The sequence below is a fragment of the Staurois parvus genome, unplaced genomic scaffold, assembly GCF_062004578.1.
Source record: "Staurois parvus isolate SC_StPar_1 unplaced genomic scaffold, SC_StPar_1.0 ptg001066l, whole genome shotgun sequence".
In the NCBI taxonomy this organism is placed as follows: Eukaryota; Metazoa; Chordata; class Amphibia; order Anura; family Ranidae; genus Staurois; species Staurois parvus.
In genome coordinates, this window is record NW_028318862.1 from 3,214,261 (window position 1) to 3,229,387 (window position 15,127).

General features: G+C 41.5%; 1 protein-coding gene across 7 annotated transcripts in view; it reads left to right on the top strand.

Moving 5' to 3' along the window:
• Positions 1-15,127, top strand: part of MTOR (mechanistic target of rapamycin kinase) — a 216,320-nt gene that overhangs the window by 35,819 nt on the left and 165,374 nt on the right. For all 7 annotated transcript variants that reach the window (XM_089658401.1, XM_089658405.1, XM_089658403.1 and 4 more), the window contains exons 16-22: positions 1,010-1,102; positions 1,178-1,312; positions 1,400-1,529; positions 3,815-4,065; positions 4,154-4,174; positions 6,599-6,622; positions 10,120-10,206. In XM_089658401.1, the coding sequence (XP_089514527.1) occupies positions 1,010-1,102; positions 1,178-1,312; positions 1,400-1,529; positions 3,815-4,065; positions 4,154-4,174; positions 6,599-6,622; positions 10,120-10,206 (741 nt within the window). The remainder of the gene's footprint in view (positions 1-1,009; positions 1,103-1,177; positions 1,313-1,399; positions 1,530-3,814; positions 4,066-4,153; positions 4,175-6,598; positions 6,623-10,119; positions 10,207-15,127) is intronic.

Genomic DNA, 15,127 nt, shown 5'->3' on the forward strand with positions numbered 1-15,127 from the left:
GCAGCAATTAAGACCTACAAATAAGCTACAGTGTTTACAACCCCCCCCCCCTCCCCAGAGCAGTAAACAATTGAACATCTGACCAATTAACATTTTTCCCATTACAGTTATACAGGTACTGCTTATCTGTTAAGTAGAATTAGCATAGGAATAATCAGCCAGCTATTTCAATCTTGGCCTCCCTTTTTAATGTGTAAATAGACTTTTCACTGGTCTACGTATGTTCATTCAATGTATCTATACAACGTGTGTGTGTGTCCGTCCATATACCACAGTAAGGGTTTCCTATGTATGGGTTCAGACTGTGGTGTTTCACTGGAGTTCATCTGCAACTAGGGTCTACTAATAAAAAAGCAGACTTGATTTTTTTGCATTGAGGTCAGTGGTGTCCCAGTAACTTCAATTCAAACATTCCTGTCAATAGCAATCCTATGTGAACGTGTCTTATTGATTTGGGGGACGGGCGCTGTGAATTGCACTTGGTGCTCTCCATTGTCAATGTGGGGCCAGACCCCGGGGTACAGAGCAACACTGTTGCTGGACTTGGTAGGTGACATTGACTCTTGGTCCAAGGGGGGGGGGAGGGGTGGTCAAAGCAATGCAGGGTGTAAAAGCTTGGCATGGTCACCTGACTGGCTCTTGCAGCTTTCACTTGTTTTATTTCTCCATGTGTTACACTGTAACTAACATTACAGCTCTCATGACCGTATATTCTATGTACATTAATATTGCTTTATACCTAGAGCAATATGAGATGTATAATACACTAGGTATAGAGTTCAGGTTGCATAATGCTACATCCTAGGTTCTTAATGTTGGTTCCTAGTTCTGGGTGAGAACAGTCTAGCTCTTCCTTTAGCGAGTTACTAGACTAAATGTTTACCCCTCCCCTGTGCGAACTCAACCACCCCATTTATTCAGTATTTTCCAGGTGTTTACCACCCAACCCCACCCTCCCCCTTCCTCCCTTTATCATTGATGTGTGACAAGTTTTCCTTTTTCCTTCCAGGTCAGTGGGCTGGAGATGAGAAAGTGGATGGATGAGTTATTCCCAATTATTATGGATATGTTGCAGGATTCATCTCTGCTGGCAAAGAGACAGGTAAGTGTAGTCCTATCTGATTGACAGAACTGGAACTTGGAGACCAGCTGTCTGACGCCTTGTTCTTCTCCCTAGGTGGCGCTGTGGACTCTAGGGCAGCTGGTAGCTAGCACAGGGTATGTGGTAGAGCCATACCGGAAGTACCCTTCTTTGCTGGAGGTGCTGCTAAATTTCCTGAAGACTGAGCAGAATCAGGGCATCCGCCGGGAAGTGAGTAATGCTGTATCACGCATACGCCCTGCTATAGTATTGTGACTGAAAGATCCCCCAGGACTGATCATATGTGTTTTCTTCCAGGCTATCCGGGTGCTGGGCCTTTTGGGTGCTCTGGACCCATACAAGCACAAAGTGAACATTGGAATGATTGACCAGTCTAGAGAATCATCAGCTCTCAGTATGTCTGAGTCTAAAGCCAACCCGGACTCTGGTGAGGAAATGGCAAAAAGTGGGAGGAAACCACTGAATGTTTTTTCACCTTTCTAGATAGAACATGAGAATTTTCTACTGCTGTAATTTTTGTGTTGGCCCACTAATGCATGCTGCTTAATCAGTAAAATAAGGCAAACTTCAGTAACCAGCACAGTTTACAAGGTGGCTTAATTCCTGGAGTTCAGCTTTAACTCCAGGAATTCTGGCCTGACTATTCACTATAAGGTTCGGAAAGATCATTTGTGTATCTATAAGGGGCAGATTGAGACGGCTAGATCAAACCAATTCTCACATGCCATAGACAACAATCATAGCAACCCTAGACCATCGATAGATTATTAAAGCCTTGTAGTCCCTCCGCACTACCAGCCTCAACACAGCTCTATAACACATTCTTATGTTTTCCTTTTTTTTTTTTTTTTTTTTCCTTTTAAAAATGGACAAAATAAGGCACCATATTCCTACCTTACCACACGTTTTTCCATATCCTTTTATGACCCACCCAGTTTTACTGGTTCTTCTCTCTCCCACTTCTCTCTGCTTGACTCTGTATCTCTGATTAAATTGGTCTCTAATACGAAATTTTCCACCTGCATTCTTGATCCTATTCCCACGTGTTTATTTAAATCCTGTTTTAGTTCTCTATGCCCCATTATTCTCAATATCATAAGCGATTACCTTAGCACCGGTTTTGTTCAACAATCCTGAAAACTGCCATCACCCCAGTACCAAAATAAACCAACATGGCTCTGGGCAACTTAAACAACTTTCGCCCCATATCTAACTTGCCCTTCCTTGGCAAGATCCTTGAGCGAGTTGTGATCTCGGTTACATAACCACCTGGCTTTAAATAACCTATTTGAACCCCTCCAATCTGGTTTTCGGCAACTGCACAGCACAGAAACCGGTTTGGTCAAAGTCATGAACGACCTGTTAGCTTCCTATTCTGGCTCACTAACTATTCTTATTCTACTGGATCTTAGTTCTGCCTTTGATACTGTAGACCACAATCTTTTACACTCTCACCTTGAAACCAAATTTGGAGTCGCAGAATCTGCTCTGAAATAAATTCATATCCTATTGATCACTGTCACTTTGTTTTTCTTGGTGATTTTCATTCAAGTTGGGCCAGTCAAGGACGGTGTTCCTCAGGGCTCAGTTTGGCCCCTTACTTTTTTAGCATTTACATATTTCCACTTGGCCAACTGCCTATATCACATGGGATCAATTATCACTTCTATGCTGATGGCACGCAGATATACATCCACACTAAACCGGACTCTACATTGGATGCTTTTCTCCTAACTGTATTTGTGATATAAAAACTTGGATGGCCCTTAATTTCCTTCAATTAAACTGTGACAAGACTAAAGTCATGCTTATTGGCACTCCCCCATCAATTGTGTAAGGCCAGTCCCAGTAGCCTATTGATGGCACTGTACTTGAGCTTCATTCTAAACTGAAAAATCTTGGGATATTTGATGTTAGCTTAACCTTTGATCCACGTGTACATAATGTCAGAACATTTTTTACCATTTGAGAAACATTGCTTGGCCTCAACCTATTCTATCATACCCTTCAGCTGAAAGCTGATCCGTACATTTGTGCTCTCCCGACTTGACTACTGCAATGCTATTTGCTGGTGTACCTAACTCCACTATTCGACTACAATATGTTAAAAATTCTGCAGCCAGAAATCCTCATTTGGTTGGGTTCAAGAGACCATATTACCCCTATCCTGGAGTCCTTGCCCTCTACCTATCAGGTTTCATATAGACTTTAAGATCCTCTTACTCGCCTATAAGGCTCTTCAAAGCTTGGCAAATTCTGGTCTTCTGTGTGCACCTGCCCCCCCTCACCTTCACTCGGGAGGCAGAGCCTTCTCCTGCTATGCTCCAAAACTCTGGAATTCACTTCCAAAGAACATCAGAGAGTCCTCTTCTCTAAGCTCATTTAAATCAAATCTAAAAACTTCTTTTTTTTTTTTTTTTTTAAGACAAGCTTTCACTTAATGATCCCTTTTTTTTCTTTTTGTTTTTATTCTGTGTATTTCTTGTGATTTCTTTGTAAAGCACTTTGAAAAGCTACCTTTTTAAAGACGCTATATAAAATAAAATTGGTTATTTTGTTTTGTCATATTAAAGGAGATAAGAGGTGCTTACATTTTTCTGCCTGTATATCCACTTTAAAATAACCCTTTGTACAAAACCTTGGGATTTTTGGGAATGTTGGGATTCTTCATGTGAACATGGGCTCATTACACTATTTCCTCTGCTCTTTCAGCTGATTGCAGTACCAGTGAGATGCTGGTGAATATGGGCAATCTTCCCCTAGATGAGTTCTACCCAGCGGTATCTGTGGTCACCCTAATGCGGATCCTGAGGGACCAGTCTCTATCTAACCATCACACCATGGTGGTTCAAGCCATCACCTTTATCTTCAAGTCTCTTGGACTGAAATGTGTCCAGTTTCTACCTCAAGTGATGCCTACTTTCCTGAGTGTTATACGCCTGTGTGACAGCAACGTGCGGGAGGTGTGTATACTCAGTGCTTACTGAGTAATAGGTTCTCTTTTTTTTTGGACATTACTGACGTCTGTTTTTTTTTATATTCTCTCCACAGTCTCATCAACCTTCTCCTCAAGTAAGTCTTGAAGAATTTTCACATTCTATACTGCTCAGAGCGAACCACACAGGGCTATTGCTGTCTGTTCCCCATTAGACTTCACTCTCAATCAGCACTGACTCTTTTGAATCCTTATGCTGCTAGCATTAGTATTTAGATAGGAAAGCATATTATGTTTACTTAAACTTTTTTTTTTTTTTAAACATATATACATTTCTTCAGTCACTTTCTAGTGTCCATGCCTAAGCAAATGCCATACATCCCAGGAGTTTTCAGGAGGGGCTTTTTCACCTAAGCACATCCTGCTGCCTGCATACTTAAGATGAATCATCTGCTCTTATTCAAGATGGCCACGGCCAGAAATCCTAGGGAGTGATTTCTCCGCAAAATAAAGCGTGGTGACATGGATGGATGGGGCAGTTTGCTTTGAATGTTAAAAATTAATTGAATTAAAGCGGAGCTCCACCCAAAAGGGGAAGTTCCACTTTAAGGACTGCTTCCCCACTCCCCATTAAGGATTGGCACCTTTTGGGGGCGGGGGGGGAGTGGGTACCCGAGTTTGACAGGTACCCGCTCCCACTTCCGGTCTGATCGCCTAGGCGATCAGAAATGGAAGGTGTCCTCCCTGTAGTCTTTTGGGAAACGTGACAGGTCCCAGAAGACTACAGGACCATTCATGAAGCGCAGCTCTACTCGCGCATGCGCAGTGGGTACTCGGCTGTGAAGCTACAAGCTAACACAGCCGTGTGCCCACACTGAAGATGTCAGCCTCCTGGAGTACAGGACGGCCGGTGAAACGGGCTGCGGGGGACACACCACGGGACCGAGGGACAGGTAAGTGGCTATTTTTAAAAATCAGCAGCTACAGTTTTTGTAGCTGCTGACTTTTATTTTTTGACAGTGTGAGTGGAACTCCGCTTTCAGATGAATCATCTGCCCTTATTCAAGATGGCCACAGCCAGAAATCCTAGGGAGTGATTTCTCATCAAAATAAAGCGTGGTGGCATGGATGGATGGGGCAGTTTGCTTTGAATATTAAAAATGAATTGAATTAAATAGCGTTTTTGGTTTGTGATGCTCAGATACAGTGTAATTCTGCTTTACCCACAGTTCACATCTATGCGGCCGTGTCCATTCATTTGAATGGGCTCCCATGCCCTTGACACACAGGGAAAGTCCCTGCACTTCTTGCGAAAACGCAGACCCGCACGGGAACCTCGGTTCCCAGTACGGTTGCGTTTCCAGTGCGGGCGGGTCTGCATTTCTCTGTGCAGGTGGTGCAGCTGCACGGATTTTCGTACGAATCCGCAGTGGCACCACCCGCACAGATGTAAACGTAGGGTCAAAGAAACCAACAGCACAGAGATTCCAAATGTCATACCACAAATTTCTTGTAAATTGTATCAACTGACAGAGAACTCAAAGTGAGCCCTGAGCTGAACAAAGCCAGGTCAGTTAAAGCTGAACTCCAGCCTTCTCTTCAGTCCTGAGTTGTACCGGTTCCTCTTCTGTGCTGATATTCCTTTCTGTGATTTCATTGCACACTGTGTGCTTCTCAGTGTGCTTTTAGAAGCTGCAACAAGTCTTATAAAGCCCACATCATTTCCTGGCTGGAGGACATCCAGCATCATCTATAATTTCATTTAATTTTTTATTCCATTCTATTATGAAGGCTTAGCATTTTGTATGGTTACCTAAGGAGGTCTTCACGCAAATAATCTGCCTAGGAGTGCCCTCACCTCCAGGCTGACATCCACCCATCAAGGTATATTGATATTTGCATAACTCACCCCAAGAGGTAAAAGGTGAACTTAACACCCTACACCCTCTCCATCCTCCTGGTCCCCGCTGTACTTGCCTCTGTAGGTGATGAGCTGTCCCTGCCCACACAGCCAGTGCAAAGGTCATTTGAAATCCCAGCTCTTCACCATCCTCTTGTCTGCAGAGCTTCTGTGATGAATCAGAGGCGATTCTGATTGGTCAGCGCGGCTCAGAGGATCCCTCTGATCCATCTTGGAAGCCCTGCAGAAAGAAGGGAGAAAAGAGTGGGTTTTTTTTAGATCCTGGACCACTGCATTGGCTGAGTTGGCACTGACCACTTATCACCCACTGATGTAAGTATAGCAGAGGGTGGAAGGGGGGGCTGTAGGGTGTTAAATTCACTTTTTTCTGAAAAGGTGAACATACATTTTTAAACCTTTTGTACTTTCAAACTTTTTTAGCGCTCTTGTTAGATTCCATCCAAGCAATACAAACTTGACAAGGTTTCTAACCCATACATCTGATATTGTCTGAGATCAAAGTAGCCCAGCAAAATATAAAATGCAAATGTATAAACGATTTCCAGCTATAGTGGTTAGTTATGTTATAATGTTTATGTTCTTCACCCTAACGCGATGTCTCTCCTCCTTTTTGTTTTCTGTTCTGACTTCGGTCCAAAAGAGGACAGGATTAATGTCGCCGCAGGTAAGCATCAACTCTTGGCTGTTGATCACTGTCATCTGTAATTGCTGGTTGCTGACCTCTATTACTGCTCAATACCAACAATGAGTTAATTTTACGTTTGCAAGCAATTATTTTCTGTTTAGAAATATGTGAGAGCATTTGTTTTAATCCCCTACAGTGGCAATCCACCAAGGGATATGGGGCATCCTTTGAGGTTATTGGGGTTCATTAGTAAGGCTGTACATACATAGGCAGCACTTTACTGATTTTACATCATCCTTTTAATGCAATACATACAATCAGGGTGGATTTGATTTCAATCAAACTGATTTAAATCACGATTTAAATCACTAGTCAGTAAGGCTTGATTTAAATCCTAGTTTTCTACATAGACTAATTCTTGCTGGTATAACTTTAATATACAAGTAGATGAAGATTTTTAGAATAACAACTTTCCATATTAGTTTTTTTTTATCCCCAGTTTAATAGGTTAATCATTCATATTTGGACAACTTTTCTGTTGTACTTAGGAAGGAGAAAAATAATCATTACCTTAATAACAACAATTTAAATAGATTTATTCAACTGAAACAATAACATTCCAGCATATGTGATTTGCTTAAACATCCATGTTTGTTAACTAATTTGGCTAAACAAAAAATATATATTTTAAGAAACTTAGACTGTCAGCCCCTTCCTCCTTACACCTAGTTTCACTTTCTTCTTGTGCAGATCTATTCCACTCCAAACAATCAGAAAAATATTGTTTCTATTCTATTCACTGAACTTCTTGAAACTTATCACTGAAGGGGTTGATTCTGTATTCATAGGTTTGTAGAAGTTAGGATGAAGGTCTTTTTCTTAACTCTGTTCATGTTATAACATTTTTGCTGTGAAGAAGAGGCATGTGATCTCCGCTGAGTCCAATTCAGTTTTGAGAACTGCAAAAGTAAACCGAGCATCTGTGATAATATCTTGTAGGCAGAGAAACTGCCCAATAATCTTACAAAAACCTCTGGAAGAGCATGACATTGTGAATGGATTCATGGAATTTATTTACCAAAAAAAGTAAACATATACAGCCTTATTCTACATAATTAAAAAACTAATCTTTATTTCATGATGGAATAACCTTTGGATGGTAATATATTTTCCTCAAAAAGCATTTTATTTAAAAAAATCCAATTTTAAATTAAAAATCCGATTTTTTTTTTTTTTTTTTTTTTTTTTTTTTTTTTTTTTTTTTTTTTAAATCATTGATTTTTATCCACCCTGCATACAACACAGTACATTCACATAGAGATACTATATTCCTTTTTGGAGTTTTTGATTTGGTTTTGTATTTGGTTCTTTGTTGCCTACAGAAATGTGTGCTGTGTAGACCTTTTTTATGAGATTGAGAGATGTGTTCTTTATGAATGTGTGATTGGTTAATATGGACTGTTCTCCTTTTAAATACCGAAAGGGGTTTGAAGTGTTTCTTTTTGTAAATTGTGTTGCCCATCTCTATGATAAACCCCACCACAGGCGGCGACTGTCGGTGTCACCTATTAAACTTCTTTTTTTATTTTTATTTTTTTTAAGGTTTTGACTTCATTAGTGTGAGTCTCTCTTGTATTGTATTTTTGATTTGTCAGAGGAAGGTCAGGCTCTCGGAGCCAGCACCTTTTTCACAACAGACTGGAGAGGCTCAGTGCAGATTGGAACTGGGGTCTACATGGAAAATATTGCAGTTTATTATCACCCACGGATGAAGGCTGAAGCTGTTCAGATACGGTGTTCTGAGATTTTCAGAGTTCATTTTAGGGGGGAATAAGGATTTTAGTAAAGGAATTCAGTTACACTATATTGCCAAAAGTATTGGGCCAGCCCTCCAAATTATTGGATTCAGGTGTTCCAATCCCCTCCATGGCCACAGGTATATAAAATCATCACCTAGGCATGCAGACTGCTTCTACAAACATTTGTGAAAGAATGGGTCGCCCTCAGGAGCTCAGTGACTCAATTGTAAAACTAAGGTCAGGGACAACTTTCTCTACATGTCCGTGGGTAAGGCAGCCCATTGAAATGAATGGGCTGCTCTACACACAGCCACACAGATGTGAACCAACGGCTTGTTCACCTGTGAGGTTGGAGGGTGGAAAAAGCACGCAATTGGGCTGCTTTTACCAGCCCCAACTGCTCCCCATTTAGCTGAAGAAGCAGCAGATGGGGGTGTACACATGCTGTTGCCGCAGCTGGAAGTATACCTCCAGGTGAATGGGGTTGAACTACAACCACCCCGCAACTGTGTGTGCATTGCATGTGGTTGTGGTGTGTTGATGCTGCTTTTTACGAGGTTAAACCAGGCGGCGAGGAGAAAACCTATATTGCCTCTTTACTACCTGTGAATGCCTATGAAAAGCAATCCATTCTCAGATCTCTTTTGTAGAGGAGCTGCAGACCTGTCTGCTATTACAAACAGGTCCTAAAGGACAGGACCAGGGGGTCAAGATTAAAAGTAAAACGTACTTACACACACACCCCTAGACCTTTGCTAAACGGTGTGACTCCCAGTGCCAACATACAGTGTGGCTGGGGATCGGGTGCTCTGGTTCAAGTGGCAGTGATTCTCCCCCACGGCACCCTTAAAGACCTCTGGTAGCACCTTGGAAATACTTACCTGAACACATGGTCATGTGATATACTGGTCCCAAATCTCCTACTTTCTGGACTACAGAGTAAGAGGCCTTGCCTCATGTGCACATGTTGCTTTCCAGAGATGTGGCCACTTCCTATTGGCTGCATTCACTATATCTGGTCTTCCCCAGTCCATGGAACATGGATATACAATCATTGTAGTAAATATAAACTGCTAAATATCTTTTCTCATCAGCAGTATATAGCAGTCTTGTGACTTCTATCAGTGTCCGGCTGAGCACTGGTTAATCTCTGACTGTCCTATGAGGCTGCATGACCTCTGACCTTCTGTTCGGCACAGGGACAATCGGCACTTTCTAATCACATGCACCCCTACTAACACTTGTATTGTTGGATATATGCTATATATATATATATATATATATATATTTATTATAGTGCACTTTTCTATTCAATTTTCTCATTTGGCATGAATAGTGGTTGTCCTTGTTGATTTGGGGGTCTTTTGTTCAGCCCTAGCCAGGTTTTTATTTTTTCTTGTTGCTTTTTTTGTAGCATACTGATAACGCCAGTGCCCTGGTGACTTGTATTGAAGAACCTGGAGGAATCTTGTGGATTTTTTTTTTACTTATTGACTGTTTATTGGCATGGTCCTGAAGATTATATGACTGCAAAAGTGGACGTGGGAAGGGAGGGGAGAGGATAATTTTACCTGGAAATGGCTCTGATTTTGCCATACAGCACTGAGAAAATGAGCCAGAGGATGTGGTTGCTCCGAGTGATATTTGTGCTATTAGATATTTTCACTTAGAAATACTTTGCAGTACTAAGTTTTGCTTTTAGTGATTGTTGGATCTGTGCTCCTTTTCTCTCCTCAGTTCATGTTCCAACAGTTGGGGATGTTGGTCTCCTTTGTCCGGAGCCATATCCGCCCTTACATGGATGAGATCTTCTCTCTGATAAAAGTAAGTATAAATGTATTTTCAGATGGCAGCTTTGTGCTCACAGATTGTTTGGAATAATTCACCCATTTTTTCCCATTAAATTTAAATCTTCAATGTTTACAGGAATTTATTTGAAAAAAAAAAAATTGACATTTTACTTTGGAAAACGGCGAAAAGTTAATGCACCCAGTCATGAAGCAATGGTAGGAGTATGTACATAAAGCAAAACCCTGCGCTCTATGACCTAGAACAAGGGTGTATAGATAGACCCGGAACTTGAAGAAGTTCACCACCAAAGCATCAAAGGTTGTGCGGCTCTAAACAAAGCTGGGGATGCCCGACCAATGCTGTAAAGCGCACCAACCTTGTTCATTACCTCAGTAAAATGTGATTATTTTTTTTTTTTTTATTATTATTGATTTTGAAAATATACTGACAGAGAAGTAAAACAAGTGTGTAAAGTCCTTAGTGAGACTTAGACAGTCAGACCAGCGCAAGTCTAACAACGATGGAATATTCTAAGTCAGGCTGATGCATTTTCAAAGGGAGCTCTGAGGAAGAAGGGACTCCCTTCGAAACGTGTCAGCCTGACTGAGAATCTTCCCTCATGATTAGACTCGCACTGGTCTCTGACTGTTTTAAGTGTCGCTAAGGACTTTACACACTTGTTTTACTTCTGTGAGTATATTTTCAAATTCAATAAAGTCACATTTTACTGAGGTAATGCGCAAGGTTGGTGCGCTTTCTTAGGTGTATGTACATGTTTGGTTGCCATTAATACACATATAGAATTAGCACGCCATAATATGTTACGGTCTAATCATAACTACAGGGTATAGTCAAAGTTCCATCTCCTTTTTCCCCCCGTTTCCTGGTCCACCGCACTCCAGAATGAACCTGTCACACATCTAAGCAGTGAAAACTGAGCATACATTGAAAAAATGCACACAAGATTATCTTAAAAGTGGAAATTCCATTTTTTAACCACTTCCCGACTGGCCGTTGCATATAAACGGCCGGATGGTGGCACTGCAGGGTCGGGTGGCCGTTTATAAACGGCCTCCCCACACCCTGCTTGTGCGCGCTCTCTGGGAGCGCGCAGCACCGCAATCCGGTGCCCGCTGTGTCCTCCAGACACAGTGAAACACTGATCGTCGGACGGGACCTCTGTACGAGGTCCCGATCATGTGATCACTGATTGGCCAATCAGTGATCGCATGCAAAGTAGTAAGCAAGATGTCACTTCTGACATCATTGCTTACTACGTGTGAAATCTGTGAATGATCACAGAGGTCACATGGTACAAGGCTATTCACAAAAGCCTTGTACCATGTGACAAGCTGTGACCAATCACAGCTCACTCAGTACTTCTCAATGAGTGCAAGAATGCACACAGAGAGAAAGAGAAATGATTGCTTTTACATCCTATATGGGTGTAAAAGCAATCAGTGTAAAAAAAAAAAAAAAATCTTCATCACCCCCCACAAGTAGTACAGTGTCACTATGGTGACCCTGTACTGCTATGGTGACAGTATGTAAAAAAAAAAATAATAATATAAAAATAAATGTTTAAAAATTATAATTTTTGCTTATAAACTAATTTGGATTTTTTTTTTTTTTACTAAAAAGATAACGGAATAAATTTTGGCTAAGATTTATGATGAAATATTATTTATTTGCAACATTTTATAAAAAAAAAAACATTTTTTTTCAAAATTTTTGGAAGTTTCATTTACATAGCAAAAAAAATACAAATCCCAGTGGTGAAAAAATACCACCAAAATAAAGCTTTCTGTCTAAAAAAAAAAAAAAAAATGGTAAAAAATTCATTTGGGTACAGTGTTGCATGACCGCGCAATTGTCATTCAAAGTGTGATAGCGCTAAAAGCTGAAAATTGCCCTGGTCAGGGAGGGGGTAAAAGTGTCCGGACTGGAAGTGGTTAAAGGACATAAAGGAAAGCCGCTTCTGCTGCAATGATTGCCTTTTAATCCAGAGCTGTCCCTTGCAGGTATTCCATCCTGCCACTAGATGTTGCCAGTCTTAAGGGAAATGTCAGCTAGCATCATTCAACCTACATTCTAGAATCCCAGGCTGTCATGCTGTCACCATGCAGTATTATCACACCAACTGAGGCTCAGAGCACTAATGCACAGAATGGTGCATACACGTAAAAAGCTGTCGCTCTGCGTTAATATGGTAGTAAACTGCAAGAAAGAGAGGGGGGAAAAAAAAGAAAAGTCCCTTGCAAGGTAATGTCATAATGTGCTAGTATGCATCGCATACTAGCACATTATGGGAAAACGAAGCCCTCCAGTGGCATGCTGTCACTGCTGCAGAGGCTTCCACCTTCTTCCAGGTCTGCGATTTCTGGCCATCTTGACAGGCTGGTCCGTGATGATGTCACTCTCACGTATGCGTGTAGCAGTCCTGGGCCACGGCACACAGCTCTGATGGAATGGCACGGGTATGACGTTCCTTCAGCGCGCATGTGCCGGCTTTAGAAAAGAGAATATCTCCTAAAAAGGTGCATGTTTAGGAGATATTCATTTTACCTAAAGGTAAGATTTATTATAAGCTTACCTGTACGTGAAATTAAAAAAAAAACAACAAGTTTACTACCACTTTAGGCCATGTCACATGTCCAAAATATTCATAGATCAGAGTTTATCACCTGCCAAAGTTATATGCAGATCCCATTTTGGCCTGGTTTGCTTTGTGAGGCTGTCCATCATTAGAGGAGGCTAGAGGGGTGGACTTTTACCAAAAAAGAAAAATTGACCCGTGCGTATATCATTGGCATTCTATATGTCTGGATCAGCTGTTTGGTTTAAAGTGGTTGTATGCATGAAGGTAAAAAACCTTCAGTGTACAGCTCCCCCCTCAGCCTCCCCGTTGTACTTGCCTGTGAACAAGAGCAGAAGCTCTCCAGGGTCTCTGCCTCCTCCTTGGCTGAGAGACAGCAGCGGGAGCCATTGGCTCAATTGCAGCCAGTGAGGTGGGAGTGTGGAGGGGGGATGAGGCCAAGACACTGTCTCATAGATGCACAAAGGTGGCTCGGGAGCTAGCATGTATGAGTGCCCCCAGAGCAAGTAGGTTGCTCGGGGGGGCACTCATTAGGGGGGAGGGGCCTGGAGCACCATCATGGGATGCGAGAGGACTAGGCAAGTATGACATGTTTAAGAAAAAAAATCAGAACCTTAACAATCACTTTAACCATTGTGTGTGTTTTTTGTTTTTTTTTTTTTCTTTTACTGGAGGTAACCTCATAATCATTTTATTTGAAGTTTGAACTGTTTAGGTTTGTTTAGTGACGTAAAATGTTGGAGATGCTCTGAAACGCTTAACTGCCTAGACCAGCCTTTCCCAACCGGATATATTTTACAGGTCCCAGGGAACCCCTGCTAAAAATGCCTACAGCTTGCAGTACAATAATGTAATCAGTAAGTTGTAGAAAATGTTAACTAGAACAATAGAGAATGGTATGTACCTGGAGTGTTTAGCACCTAACTGCCCTGTAGGACAAAAAAAGGAGATTATATTGAATTTACCATAATAACAAATTAAACCCAGACAGCAAATGTTGTGATGTCCCTATTAGTGGTCACTGTCACTTTTATATTGGTGGTCAGTTGAAAATATTCCCACACATGGGTGGCCAGTGCAGGCAGAAGAGAAATTATCCATTGCATATTGCTCAAGAAACCCCTATGAACCCCAGGAGGAACTTTGAGAACGCTTGGCCTAGATATTTGGACAAATTTCTGCTCAAGGGAAGTGGCACTTGTTAACCAGAGATCATCCATGCCCCAGCACACTTTGGCCATCTCCACACCACTCTTTATCCTTCATTAGTTCTTGGGCCACATTGATAGCAATGATGAACAGATAGCTGTGGAATGTTGCTGGGGTTGTGCTTACTACTAACTACAGAAGCTTTTCTTTTTTAGAATCTTTAGGCTCCATACACACTGGCATTATTGTTTTTTATAAGCTGCAAAAACCACTGGTAATAGGTTTGGTGGTTTTTTTTTTTTTTTGTGTTTTTTTCTTCTATTTAACCACTTCCATTCTGGACACTTTCACCCCCTTCCTGTCCAGGCCAATTTTCAGCTTTCAGCGCTATCACACTTTGAATGACAATTGCGCGGTCATGCAACACTACCCATATGAATTTTTTAGCATTTTTTTGAGACAGATAAAGCTTTATTTTGATGGTATTTATTCACCACTGGGATTTTTATTTTTTTTTGCTATATAAATGAAAATGTCCAAAAATTTTGAAAAGTGTTTTCCTTATAAAATTTTGCAAATAAACAATATTTCATCATAAATCTTGGCCAAAATGTATTCAGTTATCTTTTTAGTAAAAAAAAAATAACCCAAACTAGTTCATAACCAAAAATTATAAATATATTTAAAAAAAATATATATTTTTCCATTTTTATTTTATTTTTTTATATATATACCGTATTTGCCGGCGTATAAGACGACTTTTTGACCCTTGAAAATCTTCTCAAAAGTCGGGGGTCGTCTTATACGCCGGTACACATGTTTAGGGGGGCTGCGGCATTAAGTACAGGGGTTTGCAGGGGCTGATGTCTCTTACCTGGATCCAGTCCCACGACGATCCGGTCCAGGAAGCGCGGCGTCTCCTTCAGTTCGGCCACTGGATGTTCGTTCGGCTGCTCGGCTCCGCCTCCTCACCGGTGATTGGCCGCCAGAACTGTAGCTCAGGAAAGGCACACAGGCGGCCAATCACCGGCGAGGGGGCGGAGCCGAGCGGCCCCGCGAAAATTGAGTGCCGGAGCAGCAGGTAAGTGTTCTGTGTAGAGGTGCTGCTGCAACCACATATGCTGGCTGCAGCAGCACCATACGAGAACAGGGTCAGCAAGTCTCAGTGGGAGGAATACTGCCCCATCATTGGTGTCACTGATACCAATG